Consider the following 24,848-nt stretch of genomic DNA (forward strand, 5'->3'; position numbering starts at 1 on the left):
CCATCTGAAAGATGTTTCATTTGCCACTTCCAGCAATAGCCCTGAAGCTGAGACAGCAGGACAAGCATGTGCCTGCCCTTCAGCTGAAAAGGCATGAAAGTCTTACGGAGAGATGCCACAAAGCAGCTGAGCTGATCTACCAAGCAAAGGTAGCTCTTCTTTTAAAGGCATGGTGCTATTCTTCTTTAATAATTCTAATTCTGTTCTTTACATCACCTGGTACAACTCCCTCAGTCTCCACTGCACCAGTTCAGGTCACTAAATTTACTCACTTTCCTTTAGCTAGTAAGCTTGCTCTGGCCTTGGTGAGCTGAGGACCTCACCAGGCCAGGCAGCTGATGCAAGGAGGACATAGCAATGCAGGACACAGGGTGGAAAGGCAGTGAGAGCAGCTTCTCACACCAGCGCAGTGGGGTTTGTTGGAGTTCATCCACCAGAACTCCTCAGCTGTGCCTTCGCTGCAAGAGAAGCTGAGCTGGGAGCCAACAAACGCTTGACCTTGCTGGAGAGCCATCTTCAGACCAATGTTCCCGCTGACTCCAACATTGTTATAAGCATAGACTTCCTCTCTCACAAACACACATGCTCCCCTCTTCCCAAAACCTAATGTTCATTGAACTGAAATGCCACCAAGAGTATGCGTGCCAAAGAAATGCAACTGCTTCAAGATGAAAACTGAGGATGCAGTTTCCAAAGAGAGAAACAGGACCTGCAAATTCAGCATTCTTTTCTGATTTTTCTCCTCAAATCTGATTTTACAAAGAGTCTCAAACATTGCTTTTGAAAGACGTTAGTTTCAGACATAGATGCAACTGTTGACAAGAAAACCCACCATCCAAATCGTTCATCATGCCTTGATGCTCCAGTATAACCTTATAAAATCTACAGAGATTCACAACAGCCTTGCAAGGCAATACGTGGTTTCTACCCAGACTATCCCAAGCCACATGAGAAGTGAATACAGGCTCTGTATTTGTTCCTTCAGCTGATATAACTGCAAGCACTGAAGTGAATTGGCTTTGAGGTGTTAAACCAGTAATTACACTGCACAGTGGGAAACACCATTGTGTGATCCGAGTAGCTCACTCAAAGTCACTGTATTTCTCCACACTCTTTTAAGCATGTGTTACAGAATTGTAATTGGTTCAGTGTTACATCGGTGAAGACACAGGAGGGCAATATTCTATTCTTTATTAAAGCAGTATTTTTAACCGCCAGAGGGAGCACTGGCCCTGAATATCTCTCAGGATTAAAATAAACACGTACAGTAACTATCATCTGTTTGTCCTCAGCTGCACTTACCATTTTCAGTATTTTATTGAAAGTGTGAAGTGGATATCAGTCAAACAGAAGTACTGCTATATGCTCAGAGAGCAAGAGTGTCCTCAAATGCACTATGGATACTTTAACATTACAAAATTCCGACAGCACATCCTTCAGCACTACAGTCTATCTGTGCTATAGCTACATAATTCTGGAGCTACACAAGTAACGAGTAACTAAGTACATAAACATAACTATGAAGACATGCAAAGAATCTGTGTAGGAGTTCTGTAAACATATTGGCTCACCCAGAAGCTCTGGGACTGTGTTCCTGACAGTATGCAGAGTAGAAAAGGGGGTCAGGGGGTGTGAGGGCTTGGGGAAGAGCAGGGAGGCTCAGCAAAATCTGGATTCTTGCATTGCCAGGAAGCATCCGAGAAAACTCACTTGCATGGAAACATGAGTCCAACCTTTTTGGCAAGACTAAAAGAAGGAGCCGCCCTGACAGTTCTACATCACCTGCACAGCTCCACAGTCAGGCCAGCTGTGGGCTGGATGAGTCCCCTGAACAACTTCAAGCATTAAGAGGGTTGCTCTCTTTTACACACAGACACAGCAGATACTGACAAAGAGCTAGTCCAACAGCTGCCGGGGAACAGCACTCTCCAGTCATAGCTCTGCTATGGTGCTAGTTGTGCCCTCTCCTTCTCCCTTTGCTCCCTCCCTGGTGACCTTCACTCATGGGACTCCTTCAGTCAGTTAAATCAACTCTCAGGCTGCACTTCAAGGTGGGAACGCTGAGAAGCAATGACTTAATGGTGCAAAAGCCAATGCCCATACAGAGGGGCAGAAGCCATACTCTTGATCACCGAATGATGGCATCTCACCCAGCTCTGGTCTCCCACTCCCTGAAAAGATTACACTTCCTACTACGAAAGTGTCTTTCCTGGGCCTCGTGAGTTTACAACACTGGGGAATCTGTGCAGCTTCATACAAAATGAACCCCAAAATAGTGAGTCTATCTGTATAAACATTTAATTAGAAAGCAGTTCAAGTTTACAGTTCAGGGACTGAGCCTGTCCCTCTGCCTCCTAAATACAAAAGAATGCTTAGGCTGAAAACATACCTCAGTGTCACCTCATGGCTGCACAGAGCATTCCTTAGAAAGCTGCCAAGTGCTTCCCAGGAGTATAAAAATAGAAATAACAATCTTTGATTATCCACTTCGCTACATATCAGTATGTATGTGTTTAGTTGGTGTGCAAGTAAATGGGTGGATATACAGTGTGTGAATTTGATTTAGAAGATGAAAGATAAGTAAAATAAGGGAAGTAAAATCAACATGCAGAAGTCAGTCATGGCTACACACTCAGCCTTCATTTAACTAGAGTCAAGCAACTGGTTGCTTAACAGCATTTTACAATTTCAGTTAAACCAGCTATAAGTAATGGCCCCTCCCTACATAATTTACCAAGCTTCCTTCATCTAATTCCTCTTCTGCTCACCCCATAGTTATTCTTCATTTTCCAACTGCAGTAGTCAGTTTCATCAACAGAGGTGCCCAAATTTCACTTTTTAGGACTTCCTGAGCCATGTACACACTTAAGCTCCCAGTGTTTCCTTACATGTGAGTGTCTTTGGCTGACATACTTTTTATGTGATATTTGATTCCAGTGTAGACAAATGGTTACAGATCCAGAAGTAGCCAGGATGCTGAGGAGAAACGTGTCTCTACTTAGAGAAAAAAAAATATTTTGTTTGTTTTCCCTTCATTACAAAAAAAAAAAAAAGAAGAAAAACTGACTGAAGTTTAGTGAGGCACATGCACTTTTCAGTCACTCACAAATGATAGCATGTATAACCCCTAGTGTGAACATTTTATAAGCCAGGAGTAGTCTACCTCAAAGCAAGGCTGAAGATATGGTATATGAAGGACAAACATGAAGACAATACTAACAGACAGCAAAAGCCAACAGAAGAGCGGTGAACTTTATTTTCAGCTGTGGAAGTCTGCTTACACAAAGCCTGGTAAGGTAACTCTAAGGCACGTGGTTCATTGTCTTTATGTTTAATTTTTTCTTGATTTTTTAGGAAAAAGGTAAAAATAAAAATACAGCTTTCATGATGTTTCAGGAGGAAGTCATGCAAACCTTTTACCAAAGGTACACATGGGGTTTTCCAAACCTTTTTTTCTCTTTTAATCAGATTGGGTCAAGGAGACTCCTCCCCACCATTTAGAGCCACCCTGGGGAACAGAAGAACCTCAAAAAAATGTAAGAGAAGGGGAGGTTTCAAGGAGACAGGTTGGATCAAAAGGGTGCTATATTTCCCACCCCTTCTAATCATCTGTTGAACTCATTACGTCTGAGTAACTCTTCCTTTGTTTTATTGCACATTGTGTTAAATCACTTCCAGTGTTGAAGGTCCAAGGATATAAGAGGTAAAAATGCTCCACGCCCTTCCTTATTCATTAGTGAAAATTATTTAGCATTTGTTTGCATTTGGCACTGTTTAAAGGCTCACATTTAAAGATGAAACAGCAAGGAAAGAAAAAAAAAGGTCTTGATCTTTTCAGGTTTTTTTACTTTATTTTTGTTCAGACCCTAGACCTGGAATGAAATGTGACGTTACATGCAAGTTTTATTCTCTTGGCAAAGGTCTGTCATGGACATATTTACAGCAAGTAATCTCTTCCATAAATAGTAAAAACATGGGCAGCTGGTCCTGGACAGTACAGACGGCAATAAAGTTCTCATAATGAAGTAGCTCATAACTTAAGAGAGTACATGACAGACAGTACTATTTGAGACAGTAATATTCTAGCTGTTTGGGGGGGTTAGGTTAGAAATGGCACTTCTAAAGTTTTAAATATTTTGAATGTTGCAGAAGAGTTGCTTCCTGAAAAAGCTAGAGGAAATATTCTGGCTGCTGATCATCACCCTCTACAACTGCACATCGGTCTCTTCTCCCAAGTAACAAGCCATAAGATAGGAAGAAACAGCCTCAAGTTGCACCAGAGGAGGTTTATATGGGATATGAGGAAGAAATTCTTTTCTGGAAGGATTGTCAAGCATTGGAACAGGCTTCCCAGGGCAGTGGTGGAGTCACCATCCCGGGAGGTATTTAAATGACTTGTACATGTAGTGCTTAGGGACATGGTTTAATGGTGGACTTCACAGTATTAGGTTTACAGTTGAACTCAATGATTTTAAAGGTCCTTTCCAATCTAAAGGACTGTGGGATTCTATGATTCTATGAAAATACCAGAAGGCAGATAACATTGTACCTCGGAAGTGTAAATCATTGTTTCTTCACTTTAATCTCTAGAGTCTCTTTACTCAATCAGATCCACTGCAGAACAGACACTACAATATAATTTTTTTTGGTAGTACATCCAGGCTTGTTCAGCCTAAATCAATTAAGTTAACAAGGATGCAGTAATCATTAATGAAAACAAGTATTTTCCTTAGTTTGTTATTGTGCAGGATATTGCTGCAGCATCATTTTCAGTAAATTCCAAGCAGAAGCTGATCTCCTGCTTAGCAAGTGGCATTAAGGTTTTCTTTTTTTGATTAAAAAGGAAAAAAAAAAACAAACAAGAACAAAAGAGAAAAAAAAAAAGGCAAGGATGCCCGCCAGAGAACAGGAATCCCGTGATGTCTGACTGCCACCCAGAGGAGCCAGCGGGGAAGTGACACAGCTGCGGGACGAAGCATGATACGAGCCAAACGGCTCAGGTCTTCCCCCCAGCGCCACCAGCACCGGCATCCGGATCCTCCCGGCCCTTCCTGCCCAAGGAGAGGTAAGGTGCAGAGACAATCTTGCAATCAAAAGCTTGTACTTTGTCTGCATCTGGAGAATTTCACTTTTACAAATGCTACCTTTTCCATTTATTTCCTGAGGTGAGCAGTGTCCCTCAGTTCCCACACACTGGCATCACTATAAATTCATTGCATTTAATAACTAAAACTTCCTAAAGAGATCCCTCTGGGGGAGTTTCATGAAGATGTGTGTGTTTCTACTGGACCTGCAGCTTCCATCTCCGCACTTTCAGACAGAAAGGAAGTTTGAGTTGAAGATCTGTAATTGCATCCTCAACTCACAGATCTCACTATAGGTGCTGCATACAGCACTGGCTTCTCTGTTCATTGCTCCACAGTACCAACCTTTGGTATTCTTCCCTTCACTCAACTGCTGACACTGGAGTCAGAGGGCACTTCAGACTGCCCCTTTGTGCTAGAGTCCTTCTCTTCCATTAAACCCATTTGTTCTGTAGTTCTGCAGCATCTTTGCTTGGTAGGCAAGCAAACTGTTCTAACAAAACTAAGGGTTACCAAACCTCCTCAAGGCTTTTAGTATTCTGCTAGCTACCCATGAAATAGTTTCGTTCCATCTTTTCACAGTCAGTAATAGTGTCAAATGAGAAAAGACTGAAAAGACATCCGATTTGATGCCAGTGCCTGTGTTCACCCACTCAACTCAGTATTTACTTTAACTGTGCATACTTTAACTTTGATACAAACCTTGGTAAGAATTACTTTTATTGGCATATAAAAGCATTTTAAAATGTTGCAAATGAACTGCAGTGGAAGCTGACACACGCTTTCTTTAACAGCTATGAAATTTATGGGTAGGTTTTGCCTTTCCAGTTACAGTTGAACCTTCTAAGGGACAGAAACATGATTTTCCAGATGGGAGTCTTAAGTTGCTTGTCCCTTGGCTTCACCTTAATTTTGCTTTTCTTCTCCTGTTAAAGATGATATAGAAGAACATTTTGCCTGCTACTGAAAGCTAATAATTATTTTCACCATTTAGGTGAACTTTCTTTGCTATGTTATCTATAATTCTTGTCAATACTACTACAGAGAAAATGTAGGCAAAGACTGATTATTAAGTGCCTCAAGTATTAAGTTCTTGTGTAGGAACTGACATATCACATTGAGCCATCAATTATAATAGCTGGTTTGGTCTGAGATCCCCAGCAAACACAATATAAATTGAATTGCAGAATGATTTAAAGGAGCCTGAGGGATAAAATACAAAATGTTGCTATTGCTATACCCATTGCTATGCCATTTGCTGTCCCAGACCTGTAATCTACACCCACAAAAACCTGTCAGTATCACAGAACATTAGTGGGCAGTAAGATGAACAATGTACAAATACAGACTGCAGGTGCTGTCATGCATACAACCAGATACAAAAAAACTGCATGCTGCAACGTAAGTTTAAGGCTCACTGTGTAGCTGGTATATAATGGAAGCGTGATTCTGTTTGCATGAACAGAATTTTAAATTTGGGAAGATTCCAAACTACACATGGGTATTGCATAGGGATTGTAGCAGCTCCACTTACAGAGCATGCAGATTTCAGGGAAGTGGCGACCTACAGGTCTTTTCTCATCTTGCTTTGATCTCACATTTGGGAAACTTTACTGACTTCATTAGAGGCTTACATGTTTCCGATCAAAACAAGGCCTTGTAATCCTTCAAGAAACCATAATGAAGACATATAGAACAGTTGTACAAATGTAAAATCAAACTCTGTGAGGTCAGAAAGCATGTTTTGTTTCATGAAGAAATGCCTGAGCTTATTATACCAATATCTGTAGAAGCAAAGATACGCATCTGGCAACTTAAAAGCTGCTTAAAAGATCATATTATGCCAACTGACATACCATTTTGTGAAAACCTTTAGAAGTCAGCTCTGAAAACTAAATATGAGCATACCCCATCACACAGTATTACTGGGATATCTGCTTTTATAGCACTCTTTCCAAAGAGGTAAATTCATCAGTGTAATCCACTAGTTTGTGTTAAACAAAGATACATACTGTACTGAGTGCAAAAATACGTCTTAATATAGAAAATGTTGCTACAGACATTCAGTCCTATTTGGACAACTGAGACAAATGGTCCCAGTGACAACTTTAAACTAAGAAAATCTGATGGATTCACTTTGCAGTTTACAGTTGGGGAAGTGCAGAAAACTTCCAATACTTAGCATATTCCACTCAATATAATTCAAGGTCTTTTGACATCTCATTCTTTTCAAGAATAACAGCATTATTTACATATTTTCTTCATGAAACATAGATATCCTTTTTCCATGATTTGAATTAAACGCATTATTTTTCTGTGCATGAAGGGCAAATCAATAAAAATATATTAATGTCACTGCAGAACTGACATAAACATTGTGACAATGGCCTAATTTTCAAAAATAAAAGCCACAAGTATCCTTGTAGAACATCAGATCTGCAAGTGATCAATATCTTTGCTTATTTTATTACAGTCTTCTAATTTCCCCCTTTAGGAATTATTAGATGATTTCATGTTATCTATTAGCTGCAAACTAAAGCTGCAAACACAATCTTTCCTCCCACATTGCCTGTTATCCTTCTTGTTAACTTTATGTCCTTTTCTGGAGTATATTACTTAATGGTAGTTTCCTTAGTGTCCTCAGTTCATAGTCTTTCCAACTTGTGCATGAACAAGTGCTGGAAATGACATTAAGTTCCCACAGCAGCCACGTAAATAGAAACATTGAGCAAAACTATAGAAGAGCTTATTGAAACCAAACAGTACACCAATGGAAAGTACTGAAAACTCAACATTCTTGGTAAAAAAGAGTGTTGATGCTGCTAGCATTGGTTGAATATGAAAAGTACAGATCTAGCGATTATTGATTCGCTCCACTAAAGGAACTGATTTGTTGCCCTTTACTATATAATAAAGGAAACTCAGAATCACTTAATAGTGATTATCCCATTGACTGTCAGAATTTCTCTCTAACAAGGGTTTTTCTATTGGTTTAACTCATGAACATCATAAATATTTTTGCTCTATCTTTTGATACCTAAAATGACTGGAAAAGCCTTGAAGACCTTCCCAATCTGGTAAACCTTAAAAAAACCTAAGCCAAACCAAATATATAGGGATACCGCCCACTGGAACAGTCAACTCACCATTGCACAATCCCCTGCAGACAGGAAAATCATGCATGACTTTCAAGATTGTAGAATTGCACAGGAGAGAAAAGACTCATCCTGTTAATGGGGGACCACAGAGGCGTCATAGTAACTGTCAGTCTAAGCCAGTAACAGAGCTACCTGGCTGCCAGGCCCAAAAACACCTCAAGCAAAGTGAGTCTGTGTACTTCCGCAGCCAGTGCAGTCAATCCACACAGGGATGATGTGCTCATCAAGGGAAACAGAAGTAATTCTTATGTAGGTATAATAATACAGACAGAGCCTCAGAACAAGGCACTAGGCAAACAAAAATATGCCAGTATAAAATTATTTGCTCAAGTTTTCTTACATCTCATACCAAAAATGTCAAAATCAGCAGTTACATGAGTTAATTCTATTCTTATTTTCCATTTTCTTCCAGAATGTCCCAGCAGATATAAATTTTTTTAAGTGAAATATTTCATGTCCAGTGACAAAATCACATTTGACATTTTTGTGACTTGAACTTTCAATGGGTAACTGAAAGCTGAGACAGGGGAATCATCGTAAGATATTTATATTAAAGGATGAAGACTAATGCTTCAATGCATTCTAACTGATAAGTGTTAGAAGATTAATCATTCTGGTTTATTTACAGCAAAGTTCCAATGTTGCCTCTCTTTATACATGTTTATGATACAGAGTAAAATGAGTGCAAATGGTCATGAATGAAAGAATGAACATTCCTGGGAAAAGTCAGTGCATGGAGAATGTTACTCAGCTCTATAAAGTCTTTGTTCTAAATGATAATTAAATGCTTAACATGCTTTTTCTACACACATTACTGGCTAGCACTTCTTATCTCCACAGCTGCTTGAAATTGTTCTCAAAATCTAGATAGGCATAAAAGAGAAAATACAGCTTCTGCCTGCTTCTGAGTAACTCAGTAAAACATAGGCAAGCATTCAAAACTAACCAGTTCAAACAGATCATAGAATCATAGAATCATAGAATAGTTAGGACTGGAAAGGACCTCAAGATCATCTAGTTCCAACCCCCCTGCCATGGGAAGGGACACCTCACACTAAACCATATCACCCAAGGCTTCATCCAACCTGGCCTTGAACACTGCCAGGGACGGAACATTCACATCTTCCCTGGGCAACCCATTCCAGTGCCTCATCACCCTCTACAATAAAGAGCTTCTTCCTTACATCCAATCTAAACTTCCCCTGTTTAAGTTTTAACCTGTTACCCCTTGTCCTATCACTATAGTCCCTAATGAAGAGTCCCTCACCAGCAACCCTGTAGGCCCCCTTCAGATACTGGAAGGCTGCTATGAGGTCTCCACGCAGCCTTCTCTTCTCCAGGCTGAACAGCCCCAACTTTCTCAGCCTGTCTTCATATGGGAGGTGCTCCAGTCCCCTGATCATCCTCGTGGCCTCCTCTGGACTTGTTCCAACAGTTCCATGTCCTTTTTATGCTGAGGACACCAGAACTGCACACAATACTCCAGGTGAGGTCTCACAAGAGCAGAGTAGAGGGGCAGGATCACCTCCTTTGACCTGCTGGTCATGCTCTTTTTGATGCAGCCCAGGATACGGTTGGCTTTCTGGGCTGTAAGCGCACACTCTCACCCTTGTAGTGAAGTTGGAAAGAACAGTCAAGTTATTATGCAGAAAACCAAATAAAAAGTGTAAGAGGAAACTAATGAAGATTTTCGGCTAATCTACCTAATGGAAAACACCAAGGTATTATTTATTATTTTAGCAATATTATGTTTTTCTAAAATTTCTGCACCTATTGTTCAGTAAATATGTGATACTTGACACTATATAGCTTAAAATAACAGTCTGATGTTCAGTGTAATAATAAAGGCTTTATGGGATAAGAACCATCTGTTCCAATTACACTCACTTTCTGAAATTTTCTGAAAGGGATGAAAAACCCTTAGACTTTGCCAATTATATGCCCCTGATAAAGTATGAGTCATTTTAAAGGAGTTTGGCATAGAGATACAATTTTCATGGAAACAGTCTAATGAGAGAACACACTTGAATGTGTTCTAAATACAGCCATCCATATGGTCATATTGACTAAATGATTCTCAAATGAGAGAGAAAAATACAGCAATATAACTTACTCTTCCATGTCTGAAACACTGACGGGCAATATTTCTTGGGAATTTAACAGCTTTTAAGTCAAATACTATTTTCAGCACTTTGTGGTGAGATCATTAATATGATTATTTGGCCAAATGTATTTTAATTAAATCCCACCCCCAATTCATAGGGTCTGGAACTTCTTCCCACACTGTGTGTGGAAAGAAATGTATCTGCAGATGTTAACAATTAAGGCATTAAAGGGTAAACCCAGCACCCACTTCCGCAGCTCCTGAACCTCCCATGGTGTGAACTAGTGTGGTTACGTTGCTGAAGAGTGTGGGTGGATTGGAAAAGGCCCTTCAGCATTTGTGCAGTTCTGCACAACATGGAAGACAGATCAAAAGGGTTTCCAGTGTGGGCAACATGCTGGCTGGGGATAGTGTTGGGCAGGATGGATATACACTTCCCACGCAAGTGGCTACATGAGAAGTGGAGAGCAGATGTTCCCTAATGTGGTCTCCTGGGGTACCCAGAACAGCTGGGCATGGCGGCCCTCTTCTGGCCTGGATCTTGGCAAGGACCAGTCCTTCTAATCTGTCCCTCTCTGATTAAGCAACATTTATGCATATTTCTGAGGTAGCAAGTACCAATACTGATGTGCTCATTAATGGAAACTGTGTTTACAGAGATATGTTTCAAAACAAATGCATTGGGTGGAAAAACCATTTCTAGAAATATTTCAGTGGCAAGCAGGAAGGATGCTTGCCCTGCTTTCCTCACCAACTTCTGTCTTCAGGCCTGGGACTGGGTACCAGGCTGTCCTTATTCCAAAAGGCACTAAATGCAAAGAATTGGATGAAAAGGTGCACTAGGATGAAACAAAGGTGGGGGCAGATGGTTTTAAATTAAACTCGGTTTTCTGTTCAAAATCAGAAGTAAGCATTTGAAAGCCTCAGCATGTTAACATAATGAGCAAGCATTATTATCTGAATCAAGTTAATTTTAAATTCACTCCAAAAGACCTTCAAATACCTTCCTTGAATATTGTTTTATAGGTATAACTATTCATTCACCTGTCTAAATGTCTCTAATGTCAATAATTAAATTTCCTACACAGTCTGAAAATAAGTAAATATACCATTACACACACATTTAAAGCTAGAGAAGTTTTTGATGGAAATCCATTAGGAAGGGCAAGGCGTACACTGACTTGCTGGACAAGTTTGCATGAAATATGGAACTTACTGTGACTTCTGTTGCTATGGACTGATATTTTCTCTATTCCACATTTTAAAATAGCCTACATTAATCTGAGGTAGTTTTTGGCTATCAGGGAAGGATCTATTTACTTCAAGGAGAACTTTTTGAGACTCTGGACTATGCAAACAAAAAATGCCAGCAACGGCTATAGCAAAGAGTCATGATTTCAGCCAGAAATAAATGAAGCCAAATTATTTCCCCAAACCACAATTTTTTTTAAATTATCTAGTTACAAGATGCTGGCATACTCTGAGAACTGAAAACTAATGGCTTTCAACAAGAGAGTTATAACGTAATCTCTCTCTCATTCTACAATGATTTATTTGTACTTGTTACTGAAAAACAAGATCAAGATATCACGGAATAAATTCAAAGTTCCAGAACTTTCCCAAATTTTTGCGCTATTTATTTTTAATATATAGCTGCTTTTTATTAAACAGATACTAGTGGGCCATGAAAACGTCTAAAAGAAATTTTGAATCTCTTTTCATCTGTCTCATGAATTAATCCATGTTCTGTTACAAAGAAAATTATCTTTGCTTGGGTCTCCAATTAAGTAATTTATATTTCTTGTTCTAGAAAACACTAAAGAAAAGCCAACAACAAACCTTCAGCAGTAAATATGCAGCTATCCCATGTGAGACAATGTAGAACACCAGCTGTACCTTTATTTAAAAACCCCAAAACAAAAAACAAACAAAACCCCCACATCTTCAAAGCACTCCTTTGACTGACCTAAACAACTTACCTCAAATGTTCCCACTGCAATCACAGGATGATAAAACCTCTGGATTGCACTAATTTATAATGGTAAATAATACAATACATGTGCATGCACAACAGAACACATTGCAGATTGAAATCTCTACAGCAAAATTGGAAAAGATAAGGAGAGTGATTGAATGTCTATGCTATTTACAAAAGCAGGTAATTTACAGGGGGAATTCATGGAATGCTTAAGTACACTGTATTTTTCCTTCACTCTTACTACTTTAAAAGAAGCCTCTAAAGTGCCTTTTCTGTTTCACACACAGAATGTTTGGATGGCTGAATGGGAGTTTTAAAACTCATTTGCAAGGTTCTGTCAAAAAGTTTTAAGTATTTTATTTTTTAACTTGACATGCAACACTTTTCTGTATTTAAGTTGATTATTAACCTACTTCTTCCTATTCCAGGTCATTGCCTCCCAGGCCTAACTCTGGTCAGGGTGAGTTGCTTCTGATGCATCACAGACTTCCTGGAGAGCAAGCTGCACTACTCATTAAGGGGAGCATTTTGCAACTGAACTGCTAGCATTGCTTCCAGAGGTGCTCAGGATGTCAACCCTGCTATCCACTGAAAAGACTGGAGGTGAGGTTTAGGAAAGGTGAGATTGCCAGGTTAGCATCCCACTAAATGTGGAAAAAGGGAAGACACAGCCAAGCACTGGACTAGGAGCTTCACCCCACAGCAAGAGTTTTCATCTGTTTCCCACCCCTGGTCCTCCTGCCCTCTGCTGCTGCAGACACAGAGCTGGCTGCTTTTCAGAAATCCTGCTGAAGGGCATGTAGCCTGGCCTTGGTAGTGATCGGTGTCAGAGTGTTCACTGAAACCAATGGCTCACCTGCCTCCCACTAGATCATACACTGTGTGGTTTAAATAAGCAAGATAATGAAGCAGAAAGAGCTGACTTACTCACCTTTTGCCCTTTTACTCCACTGCAGTCACATTTTCCACAGCCAGAACAACCCTGAAAATGAAAGAGAAGTTGAGAATTAATTGTCTGAACTGGATGACAGGCAGAACATACCACAATAAGCCAGGAATGTCACCAGTACCATGCTAAGTGCAAGGCTGGTCAGCATGGCAAATGATCACTTAAGCCCAATGCAACACTGTTAGATTTATATAGATGTACTCTTCCGATTTCATACCACATTCAGTAAGAGATGCCTTTGTAAAGAAGAAAAATGCCTGCTATAGTTCTTAACCATAGAAAACTTATATTACTTCTAAACCATTGTCTTCAGGGTCACCATTTTAAAAAATAACTTATTTTTATAGAATACATACGTACTCTGCATCTAGCAATACGAATGTCTCAATTTAAAAGAAGTAGGTTCTCCTCTAGGACACTACAGTCACACATTCAAAGCCCAACAGAATATTTAAAACAAAATCAATTCAACCGTAGAAGCATCTCTTAGGTCTCTGTTAATAAATGGCTTGCATTCTGCATAAATACTTAAGCTCAATAAATATCTGCCATTGCTTTGAGGATAGAGGGATGGTGAAGCTGCAGCGCATGATTCATCTTCGATGCTTAAGAAAAATATCAAACCTGAAGAATATGTTTTGTGTTTCTTTTCCAAATATAAAACCCATCTAGACCCATTGCTTTTTTTACCATGAAATTTCTTAATATTGATTTACTATTTCTTTTTTTTAGTAATTGCCAACCTTCAGATAAGAAAAAAAGTATTTTTTACAGGAAGTTAAATAATGGCATAATTACCACAGTAAACTATATCAAGAAGTATGCATGGACATACTTTATGACATCAAGTCAAACTGCAGCCCCTCAGAGAGCAAACTGCTCCTAGTGGCAAATAGTAGATATTGAGGCAGTTGTTAATGTTGTTTACTGGACAGGCAATATCTAACACCAGGGTTCTGGTCCTATTTCTTGCATCTATCACATTTTAAGTGATCTTTTTTCCTTTCCTGCTCTCTATAATGACTAATTGCAATTGTCATTATGATAGGAAACCTTCCACTAAGTAAAAGCACATTCATTGCAGTAGGAGAATGCATAGAAAACATCAATAAAAACATAATCAGTCCAAATTATTCTCCATTAGACACTATAGAGATCCTTGTTTTCTGAAAGCCTTTCCTTATAACAGCACCACCTCATGGGTTTTCTACACTAGATAAACTTGATACTGGAACAGGCTGTCCAGAGAAATTGTGGGTGCCCCATCCCTGAAAATGTTCAAAGGCCAGGCTGTGTAGGACCTTGAGCAACCTGGTCTAGTGGAAGGTGTCCCTGACCAAGACAGAGGGCTGGGAACTAGATGACCTTTAAGGTCCCTTCCAACCCAAATGATACTATGATTCTATGACTTCAATGACAACAAAAAACACACATTATTTTTTTGCAAAACATGAAAGGTTACATCTGAGAGAAGTCAGATTAACTGATCCAAGTGTAAAAGCTTTCAGTCATTTGTGTTACCAAGTATTTCTGTGCACTTAAGTACACCTGGGCTACCCCCCACTTTTCCTCCTCATAATCATGAAGCAACTGGTGAGTAACTCAGCATTCTACTGCTTTTGCTATTGTCATGCCCCTCAGAAACCAGCTGGGAGGAAAACAAACAAAATATTTATATCACTGAATATTGCACCAACTAAACACAAGATAATTCAGCAGTTTCATTAAGCCATTAACAGGAAGCAGTCAGGGACAGCACTTCTTCAGTCAGCTCTCAACACAGATGCTGGTCACCTGTCCCTCCACACCTGCAGGCTCCACAGCCTACTGAGACCTCAGTATTTATGGGAAATTGAGAAAAAATATGCCTAATATATTCTGAATTTGGAAAACCTCCAATGAGAGACCAATAAACATCATCACTCCAGAAAGTTACATAATGTAGCAACATTCATAAAGAAAAAAATATTGAAGACTGTCCGATAAAACTAAGGTACCAGCTCCTGAAAAAAAATGTTGCTTTTGCTGAGATACTTTTCTTTTAAATGTAGATCCACCGAATTTGTTGTTTGAAGTCAAACTTTCTCCGCATTCACATAAAAATAGCCACATTTTCTCCCTTACATTAGCACTTTGCCATGTTATATTACAAATGCACAGAAAGATGAAAATTTATTATTTACTGCAGAAAGAGAATTAGACCAGAAAATGATGCCAACTCATGCTGCAATGCCAACTCAGTACTGACCAGAAGGGAAAAGTGCCACCCACTGAATAATCAACTTTACTTCTTGCAGTTACATGGTTATGCCTGGAAAAACATTGAGCCTCCCGTTTAAAGAAATGACCCAGTGTGACCTCTCTTAGTTTTTCAGACCTGATAAGATCATGGCTGGAGGACTCATGCTTGCAGCTCATTCTTCCTCCTTCAGCATCATGTAGAATGTTATCAGTTTTATCAACACATCCCTTAAATTCAGAAGAAGTCTGTTTTAATTGCATCTGGGAATGTAATTAAAATACGTCATTGAATCATTATAAACATCTGTTTTCAAGTTAATCCCCACATATTTCCTTCAGCCTGTTATTTAGCATGCACTGTTTAAAAAAAAAAAAAAAAGCCTGCTGTTATTTATTTTTAAGTGGGGGTTTGTTCTTAAGTTTAGCATGGCCAGAAGAATGGACTTGGGCTTTTCCGTCTCTTTCTGTGCTTCCAAAAATGACACTGTAATATTCTATTTTTACTGTTTCTTAAGTCTCAGAATAACCAAAGACAAGGAAGACAAGAAGGTACTGAGCATCAGGGACCACAGCTGCACAAGGCCCAATGTGCAGGCAAGTGCTGTAGCCTGCTATGCCAGAACAGGCCACCTGCCCTACAAAACTCTGCCTTTATTTTACACTAACATCATCTCCCACTATCACTGACTGTAAGTCACAAGGTAAGTAAGATGAAACTATGCAAAAATTATTGCTTATTTCTAAACGTCTATGATTTAAAATCAATTTCATGTTATGAAGAATTAATTTCATGATTTCTTGCCATACATGACTAGAAATAATGAGACAAATGGAGAGAAAGAGTTTTGTCCTATCTCCCAGACACCCTCTTTGAAACAGTGTCTTCCCCAGAAAGACACTGGAGAGAATGTTGCTGAGCAGGAAGTGTAATCTGATGGGTGGTAGGGGATAGGGGGGAGGGGCAGGGGCAGGCAAGGTGTGAAAAGGCAGGCTCCTTATCCCTTGTCTAGAAGGCAATTACAGAGTAATCCAAAGATTTTGGGTAGGTGCACCGTGATGCCTCACCTATTTTACATGCTAGGCTAGCATTTTTCAAATAGCCATAGCTTCCTTACACCACAGGCTAGCCTCTCATATAATACTTGAACAAATTGATTTTATCTTATTACACCCACAAAATATCACTCAGCCCAGTAGCAGAAGCTCATTTTAGTGATACTAATGGCTTCATTTTTTGACAAGCATTTCCGTTCTGTTTCATTCTCCCAGACTGTCTGCAACTGATAAGCTGAGTGAATCATGCTAGCAAATCAGTATTAAACTATAAAAAGATTATGTCCCTTCAACATTGTGCATACAAATGTGCTACATGAAGACCGAGTGTTTGCCTAAAGAACATCAATTCATTTACTATCATATTAACTTCTAGTTAAAAAAAAAGTGCACCTAATGAATGGGCACCCCAACCCAGACCTCTAACTTCCATGAATCACGTACAGAGCTTTAGGGTTACTAAGCCCTTTCAGTGACAGAGCTGAGAAGGCTTCTAATAGTTGTTGCAGCAAAACGAAGAAACTGCACTGCAATGCAGCCTGTAAGACATCTGTCAGATCGTAGCTGCAGAGTTTTGTTGCGTTTTGTCCTGTTTTTCCATGTCTAGCTACTTTCCTGGCATTAGAGGACTACAGCTTGGAACAGCCAGATGAGTAGCCTAGGAGGGAAACAACTGCCGTATTTGGAAATGCACCATTTCTGGAGGCTACAGAGATCTCCAAAAAAACACAAAAGCCAAGTCAGTTCTTGGACGTTCCACTCTCTTACAGAAGTGCATTTTTCAAGACAAGACACAGTTCTCTTTCCCACAGCATCAGCTCAGGCTCTGCTTGCTGAGTTTCAATTGCTGATCTGGCTACCAGCTTAGGCTAATTGCATAGGTATCAATCAAGTTCAAAACTTCCCTATAAAGTACACATTTAAGTGAGAAAACTAATAAAAGTCTCACTGTACACTTAACTCTGTCCATGTTAAAAATGTCATTCCAGGGAATGTAGTCAATTTTTCCTATCTAAAATCCAATGTCTTTCAAATGACTAAAAATCCTGTGAACAGGTAAACGGTGGCTATTCACAGCGTTTCTAATTCACAGCTGAAATGCTTCAAAAAGTAATCATACATGTTTCGTCTTGTGATTTATTCATTATAAAATGGCATTTTCTGTTTAGAAATGGCACTTAAACTGATGTTTTCTGACTAAAGAGTGTAGATTTCCCATTCACATTGCTCTACTTCAAACCCAATTTGAGCTGAATTCAAATACCAATTTCAAGTTGAAACACCAAGAATGTCTATGCCAACAGATGAGCAGTGACAGCTTCAAGTCTCAGTGTATTCCCTCAACAAAATCCACCCCTTTTCACCCCTATGTTACCCTAGTGTGGACAGCGAAGGCCAACAGAAATTTATCCCTATGTAGCAAATGCTGTACTTCTTCCCAAGCACACGTATGCATAACTCATGTAGCTGTAACAAGAGAGCTAGATCAATGATGTCTTCAGGTTTCACATCCCACCAAATACAGAAATAGGGAGGTGATGCCAACTGCAGGACACTTATCTTGCATTCCTCTCATATTTTCTTCTCTCTTCAGAATGTCAAAATAGCTCCCTGGCTGTATTGCTATTCTTGTCTTTACCCTTTGGATTTTAATGCACTGAATTAGTCAAACTGCTCTTTTGTGTGTAAAGTACCATTAGAAAAAGTCACTGCTATATTGCAGTTCACCTTAACATTTTTCTTAACTGATTCTGCAGCCCATTAACAACATTTAAAAAAATTAAGCTACTAAAATTTCTGTTTTACACTTAGAACAAAGAGGGTAACAAAAAAAATCCAGACTGTCTTGGCAAGTTAGCAAAATTCAGCTATGTTCCCCTATAGAAGTTCATACAAAGTAAGGTGTCCTGGACTGATGATTTGAAATTCCACTCTCAGAATGGTTCATGAAAAGGAACATCTGCCTTGCCTTCCTTTTCAGGACTTAAAGCGAAGAACAGAAATTGAGCAACGTTCTCACTTCATTTGTAAACCAATCAATTTCCGATGTCAATAAACAACCAACAAAAGGAAACATTTTATGATTTTATGATTATAGAATCATAAAATGATTCTATAATCATAGAATCATAAAATGGGGTTGGAAAGGACCTTAAAATCATCTAGTTCCAACCCCCCTGCCATGGGAATGGACACCTCACACTAAACCATATCACTCAAGGCTCTGTCCAACCTGGCCTTGAACACTGCCAGGGACGGAACATTCACATCTTCCCTGGGCAACCCATTCCAGTGCCTCATCACCCTCTACAATAAAGAGCTTCTTCCTTACATCCAATCTAAACTTCCCCTGTTTAAGTTTTAACCTGTTACCCCTTGTCCTATCACTACAGTCCCTAGTGAAGAGTCCCTCCTTAGCATCCTTATAGGTCCCCTTCAGATACTGCAAGGCTTCTATGAGGTCTCCATGCAGCCTTCTCTTCTCCAGACTGATCTGACCCAACTTTCTCAGGCTGTCCTCACATGGGAGGTGCTCCAGCCCCTTGTATTATCTTCATGGCCCTCCTCTGGACTTGTTCCAACAGTTCCATGTCCTTTTTAGGCTGAGGACACCGGAACTGCACACTCCAACTGGGGTCTCATGTGAGTAGAGGGGAAGGATCACCTCCTTTGACCTGCTGGTCATGTTTCAAACTCAAGCTTTCCTTCTCTCCCAAGTCTTTCCTCTCTCCCACCAGAAAAAAAAAAAAAAACAACAAAACAAACAGATAAATAAAAAACAACCGAACAACAACAAAAAGACCACAACAAAACAACCCAAAAAACCCAAACCCAGTCAGCAGCTTATCTTCTTTTTTTCTTTTTTTTTTTTTCCCAGCAAATCATGTGTAGACTTCAATCATGACTGTTCAGGGAATTCCCTGAACCAAGGGAAGGCTTATTGGTTCTACAGCTTTCACCCTCTAGGTCACCAAATTCAGGTCAGCTCTAGTCAGCAACCACTGGATGTTTCTGTCATGTAGTAGCTATTTAAAGTCCTCAGTTGTGTCATTTCAGTTTTCTGAAGCTCCAGTATTCACAGAGCACAGAAGAACAGAACCATTCAAAATGACCTATGGGATATCACCTGCTTCCATGTCCCAGGCCAGGTGGCAACAGCTCTCCCCTAAGTCCAGAGTCATTATTTGCTAGGCCTATGTGAGTATCTCAAATGGCACCAGATGCTTACATTTAAGCAACAGAAATAAGTGCAACCCAGTAATCTCTAAAGTTTCAAACTTTGCACAGATAAGAAGCATTAAAATGCTCATTCTCCTAAAGACCTCCTTTGGCTTCCAGATTATGTACATGAGAAGGACAGAAGGAAGCAGAAGTGGTGTCCACTCATTTCTGTCAATGTGGAGCTGTTCTCCTAATAAACCTTCTAAAGTACATTTAGACCAGATGAAAAATCTCCTGGAACAAACCTACCCAGTGGAAAAGCATGGCACTTCATGGACGGCAGTATGTCAGAACATCAACTAAGAATCCTTGTTAGTCCAAGGGAAACTTCAAGCGAGTCTCAAATTACCATACAGATAATATCTGAAAGAAATGGCAACTTACTGTCTACAATACCACTCTACACGATGAAATCTGAATTACAACAATTTTTAAAGCCTTGTACAATTTTCAGAAAAGCCACTGTTTTTAAGAAAAGCTCTACAGAATATAATCAGAAAAAAAAAATTATGCTCTTGGGACATGGGGGATGTTTGTAATTTTTGGCAGGGTTTTTTCCTTTTGGCTGGGGGAACGGGGTAGGGTTGTTTTGTTGTTGTTGTTTTTAGTATTACCAGAACCATACAGGATGTTCATACAAAAATTGCAGACAGACCACAGATTCTTATCAGAGATGTCCAGTGAATTTCAGCTACTCAAGGGAATATTAGTTAATTTTTAAAATCTTAATATTAATTATTTCAGAAAATATTTGGTTTGCATATTAGCATCAGTCAGATGTACTTCATTAAAAAGAAGTGAAGTGTTACAAAAGAGAGTCACATCTTCTTAGTCAAAAGAATACCAGATTGCTGAAGCTGAAATGTTTTGTTGCTGGGACCTCATTTCTGACACTCTTCCAGATTCCCCAGGGGTCTGTCCTGGAGATAGGGTCATGGGAGTCCCCTGAAAGCTGCTCTGTGAACATCATTTTCACAAAGCAATGCAAATTCAGGGGGCTTCTAGTTAGTTCACAGGAAATACAAAGTTATTCCTGTTGTTCCATATTTGGACATAAATGACATTTAAAGCAACTGCTTCCTCTAAGTACATTCTTTTACAGGAAGTTCTGGCAACAATCAAGGTATTTGCTTACTCAGTGAAAATTTCCAGAATATCACATTATACCACTCAGTTCTGCACAGCTCAAAGCAGATAACTGGTTTGTTATCATTAAAATATACAGCCTCCCGTCAACATTATCTACTAGGAGGTCTAATTCCACAGACTGCTAGATACTGCTTAGCCTTCAGCAAGCAGAGAACATTGTATTTACCAAGTGAGTATTGGTCCAGTAGGCTTTGTATCCTTTTGCTATTTAAGAACTCAACTTTCAGTTATATTTTCAAAGAAGTGACAACAATTCCAGGTGCCAGGAGGATCCTCTGGTGTTACAATCATTGGTGGTACCAACAGCTAAATTTGATTATGGTAAACACTGCCAATAATCCCCACCTTATTCTTCTACTTTGTGAATGGGCACACTGGATCCAGGCAATATAGGTGAGGAGCTCCCTTTTTTTATCTTGCTAAATTGAAAAAAAATCTAAGGAAAACCTGTTGAAGAACCACCATGGCTGGTATAGAACTTACCATCCACCTCATATGCAGCTACTCTGGAGCATACAAAGCAAACTGCTCCTTGTCCTGCACAAAGCAGGTCCAAACACCCTGCCTACTAATGCATATTTTTAGTATAACTAGCAGTAGCTGAAGGGAAACCAAACATCAAACTTCATTCTTCTTCAGAGGGCAGAGAGATTGCAGACTCTGAAACAAATTACAGAGTTTGTTTTTCTTGCTGCCTTCCAGGATGAATCCTCACAATCACATCCAGCATCTACTAGAGGCTCAGAGCTAGATCCAGCAATAACCTGGCAAGATGGAAACAGTGTCATTATAATGGTATCCTGTAACAGCTGCCTCTGCCAGTGATGTCCAGTGATGCCAGGGGGACAGGCAGCAGTCTCCTTGCTGCCATCTCATTAAACCCACATCTGCAGGGCGTACCTGCTTTCTAGAAACACCTCAGAGCTTCTCTGGCCTCTGTGCCTTCAGCGCTCATCACACATCCCCATTTTCACTAGCACAAGGGTACCCATAGTAAGTTCATAGAATCATAGAACAGTTTGGGTTGGAACGGACCTTAAAATCATCTAGTTCTAACCCCCTTGCCCTGGGCAGGGATACCTTCTACTAGACCAGGTTGCTCAAAGCCCCATCCAACCTGGTCAACCGCCATGGATGGAGCATTTACCCACCCCAAAATGCTCCAGCAGGCAGGCAAAATGCCACACCATGCCACAAAAACTAGGCAGAGGCTGAGGGAGAGGCAGCACTGGCCACCAGCCCATCAAACGATGAAGCCCCTCTTGGCCAACCCACACCTTCCAGCACTTCCCCTGACCCAATCCAGAAGCAGGACCAGGCTAAGAGGAAACTGCCATGGAGGACTCTCTCCTTCCATCCTTTCACATACAGCAGCCCTCTCTAAGCAGCACTCGGGAACACAGGAAGAGGTGGCTGCCAAAACCAGAGCAAGCCCTCAGGCTCAGAGGCCAGTCCACTGGAAGAAGGACAAACCGCAGCAGCGTGGCCACAAGCAAAGCTGCTTTGCTGTGGCACAAATTCTCAGGAGGTGGAGAAGAAAAATATCCCTCTTAATGGCCATGTAACTGCCCTGCTTCCTTGCCAATGGTTAGCAAGACATGAATGCACAACCACTGTTTTAGGTACCAAGCATTACACCCAGTACAGCAGCCTAGACATGGCAGTAACCACCCACAGAGCCAGCCTGTGCACACTGACATGGGCCACAAAGGACCCAGGGCTATCCCTGCAGCTGCAGGGCCATCATCCTGTTGGAGATGCCATCTCTTTACCACACAAACTACAGCCATGCATAGGTTTCCCTTTAATAACCAATATTCAGGGGGCCGTTGCAAGACCCTGTTGCTCAGAGGAGTGCACTGAAAGAGCAAACCTGCAGAGGAGATGTAGCCCTCCAGCACTCAAAATCTCCTTAAGGCGGTTTTGTAAACCTGAAGGCAAATTAGATGCCCCAGGAGGGATGTGCAGGAAGCCAGTGAAGCCATTTTGCAAATATTTACAGCAAGTCCATGAGCAGTGCTTTCTCTTAACTGATAAACATGAGCATTAACATAAACAAATACATTTAAAAGTAACAACTTTAAAACAACACAGCACTAGGCTTCTTCCTTGGCTATCCTTGCCTAGACTAAATAAATGGAGAGGTGAAACCCTCTTAGTTGTGATGATGCACCAAAGAATGTGAGAAAAGCACAGGAAGATAAACTGGACTTATAAGTTTGAACACCCTCCTGCAGTGTGATTCATCACCAATGGAAAAGGTTGTGTGTACACACAGGTAACACCATCAATACTGCACAAAAGACCTCCTGTTTCCATGTCACACATCCTGCATGAATGGTGTCCATATGCTCCTTCTTAATCCTCTGCTCCCCATCACTACTTCCTTACCCTTTGGCCCTCCCCGAGCCTGATTTTTCATGGCTTAGGAAACAACGTAGCTTTAAGTGGGTATGCAGTACCTGCAGCAAGGACTCTGCATGCGCACTGGCGGCCATTCCCCAAGTTGCTCCCTGAACATTCCCAATGCACAACCCCATTTGACAAGAGGTGGTGAGGCATCCTGTTAACAAGATTTGCCCCTGTGTGTCAAATGCTGCAGCTTTTGCAAGGAAAACCTTAAGGGAAGTCCACATTGAACTCCATGACATATTGTAGGTGTATACAACTTGTCATTAAAATCCTTCCAGGACTCTGGTCAGATGGATTAGTTAAAGACTATCAAATTTTACTAGACTGTATGCAATTTTTATTGCATGAATTTATCAGAACTGTCTAAATGATTTCCTGATTAAATCAACACTCTTTTCATACAAAGTTGTCTTTTCTTTTAAAAGAAACCCCAACCTTTTCAAAAATTCTGATAATTACATAATGAATTAATAATGATTAATGTAAACAATTTTAAATACACTGTTTATACTTCACAACACTAGATAGGAGGCTAGGTCACAGCTCCTCAGCAACAGTGGAAAGAGGAGCAGATGATAGTCTCACTCTGGCCAGCGGACTCAACCAAATAAGACTGTTAATGAGCAATTCACTGGTACACTTTAAGAACCTTATGGTATTGTGAAATAGCAGTAGTAACCACAGCAGTTCAAAATCCTTGTCAAACACAGGATTTAAAAAGCATGTAGCATGTTTAGTCTTCTTCCCAGCCAGACAAAATATACACAAAATTTCACTTTATAAGCCCTTTTTTCTTCCCCACAGACCTCAAAGTTCTTCCAAGCAGGTTCATCCTATGGCAATACCACTGCTATGGTAAAAAAGCTGCATTTAATTGCTCTAGTGAAAAATCTCAGGCAGTTGTTGCAGACAGCCAGTTCTAGAAATGGCAGCATCACAGGAAGGCCTAAAATTGGAAGCGTATTACATAAAGTGAAATCTGTTCTAGGCATATTTGTATTATAAACCTACCACAATTTATGGACCAGAAGTTTACCCTATGCTTTTTTCTCCAACATTTTAACAAACCACTAGTCAACAATATACGTGGGCATCTTCTCTGAAGTTCCAACTTACAGCTTCAGTTCACTAATTTTTGCAATAAATTACCAGCCTAAATTACCAATCTATTTGGACTGCTAAAAAGGGGAAGCATTGCTTTCTCTGCCCCTTTTTAACATCTGCTCTCAAGGATGCCACTGACTATGATCTGTTTTTTCTTCAGGACACGCCAGTATCTTTTCCCCTAAAGACTGCACACCCCAGAGACACCTCACTCAGTTCCAGTTACATTTCAAATGCATTACTCCATATTTAAAGACCCCAGATGGCCACAGCTGTTAAAAGAGTCCCAACTTGCAAGAGATGTATCTATCTTAAATGCAAAGCTCATGGTTTTACGAAAGCCCTTGCTCTGTAAAGAAGTGAAGACTCAACTACTGCTCAGAAGTACAAAGAA

The 24,848-nt window shown here is 40.1% G+C and overlaps 1 protein-coding gene across 2 annotated transcripts in view; it reads right to left on the bottom strand.

Moving 5' to 3' along the window:
• Nucleotides 1-24,848, bottom strand: part of COL4A1 (collagen type IV alpha 1 chain) — a 123,278-nt gene that overhangs the window by 59,678 nt on the left and 38,752 nt on the right. For both annotated transcript variants that reach the window (XM_031045573.2, XM_034060207.1), the window contains exon 2: nucleotides 13,256-13,306. In XM_031045573.2, the coding sequence (XP_030901433.1) occupies nucleotides 13,256-13,306 (51 nt within the window). The remainder of the gene's footprint in view (nucleotides 1-13,255; nucleotides 13,307-24,848) is intronic.

The sequence above is a fragment of the Melopsittacus undulatus genome, chromosome 2 (assembly GCF_012275295.1).
Source record: "Melopsittacus undulatus isolate bMelUnd1 chromosome 2, bMelUnd1.mat.Z, whole genome shotgun sequence".
NCBI lineage: Eukaryota > Metazoa > Chordata > Aves > Psittaciformes > Psittaculidae > Melopsittacus > Melopsittacus undulatus.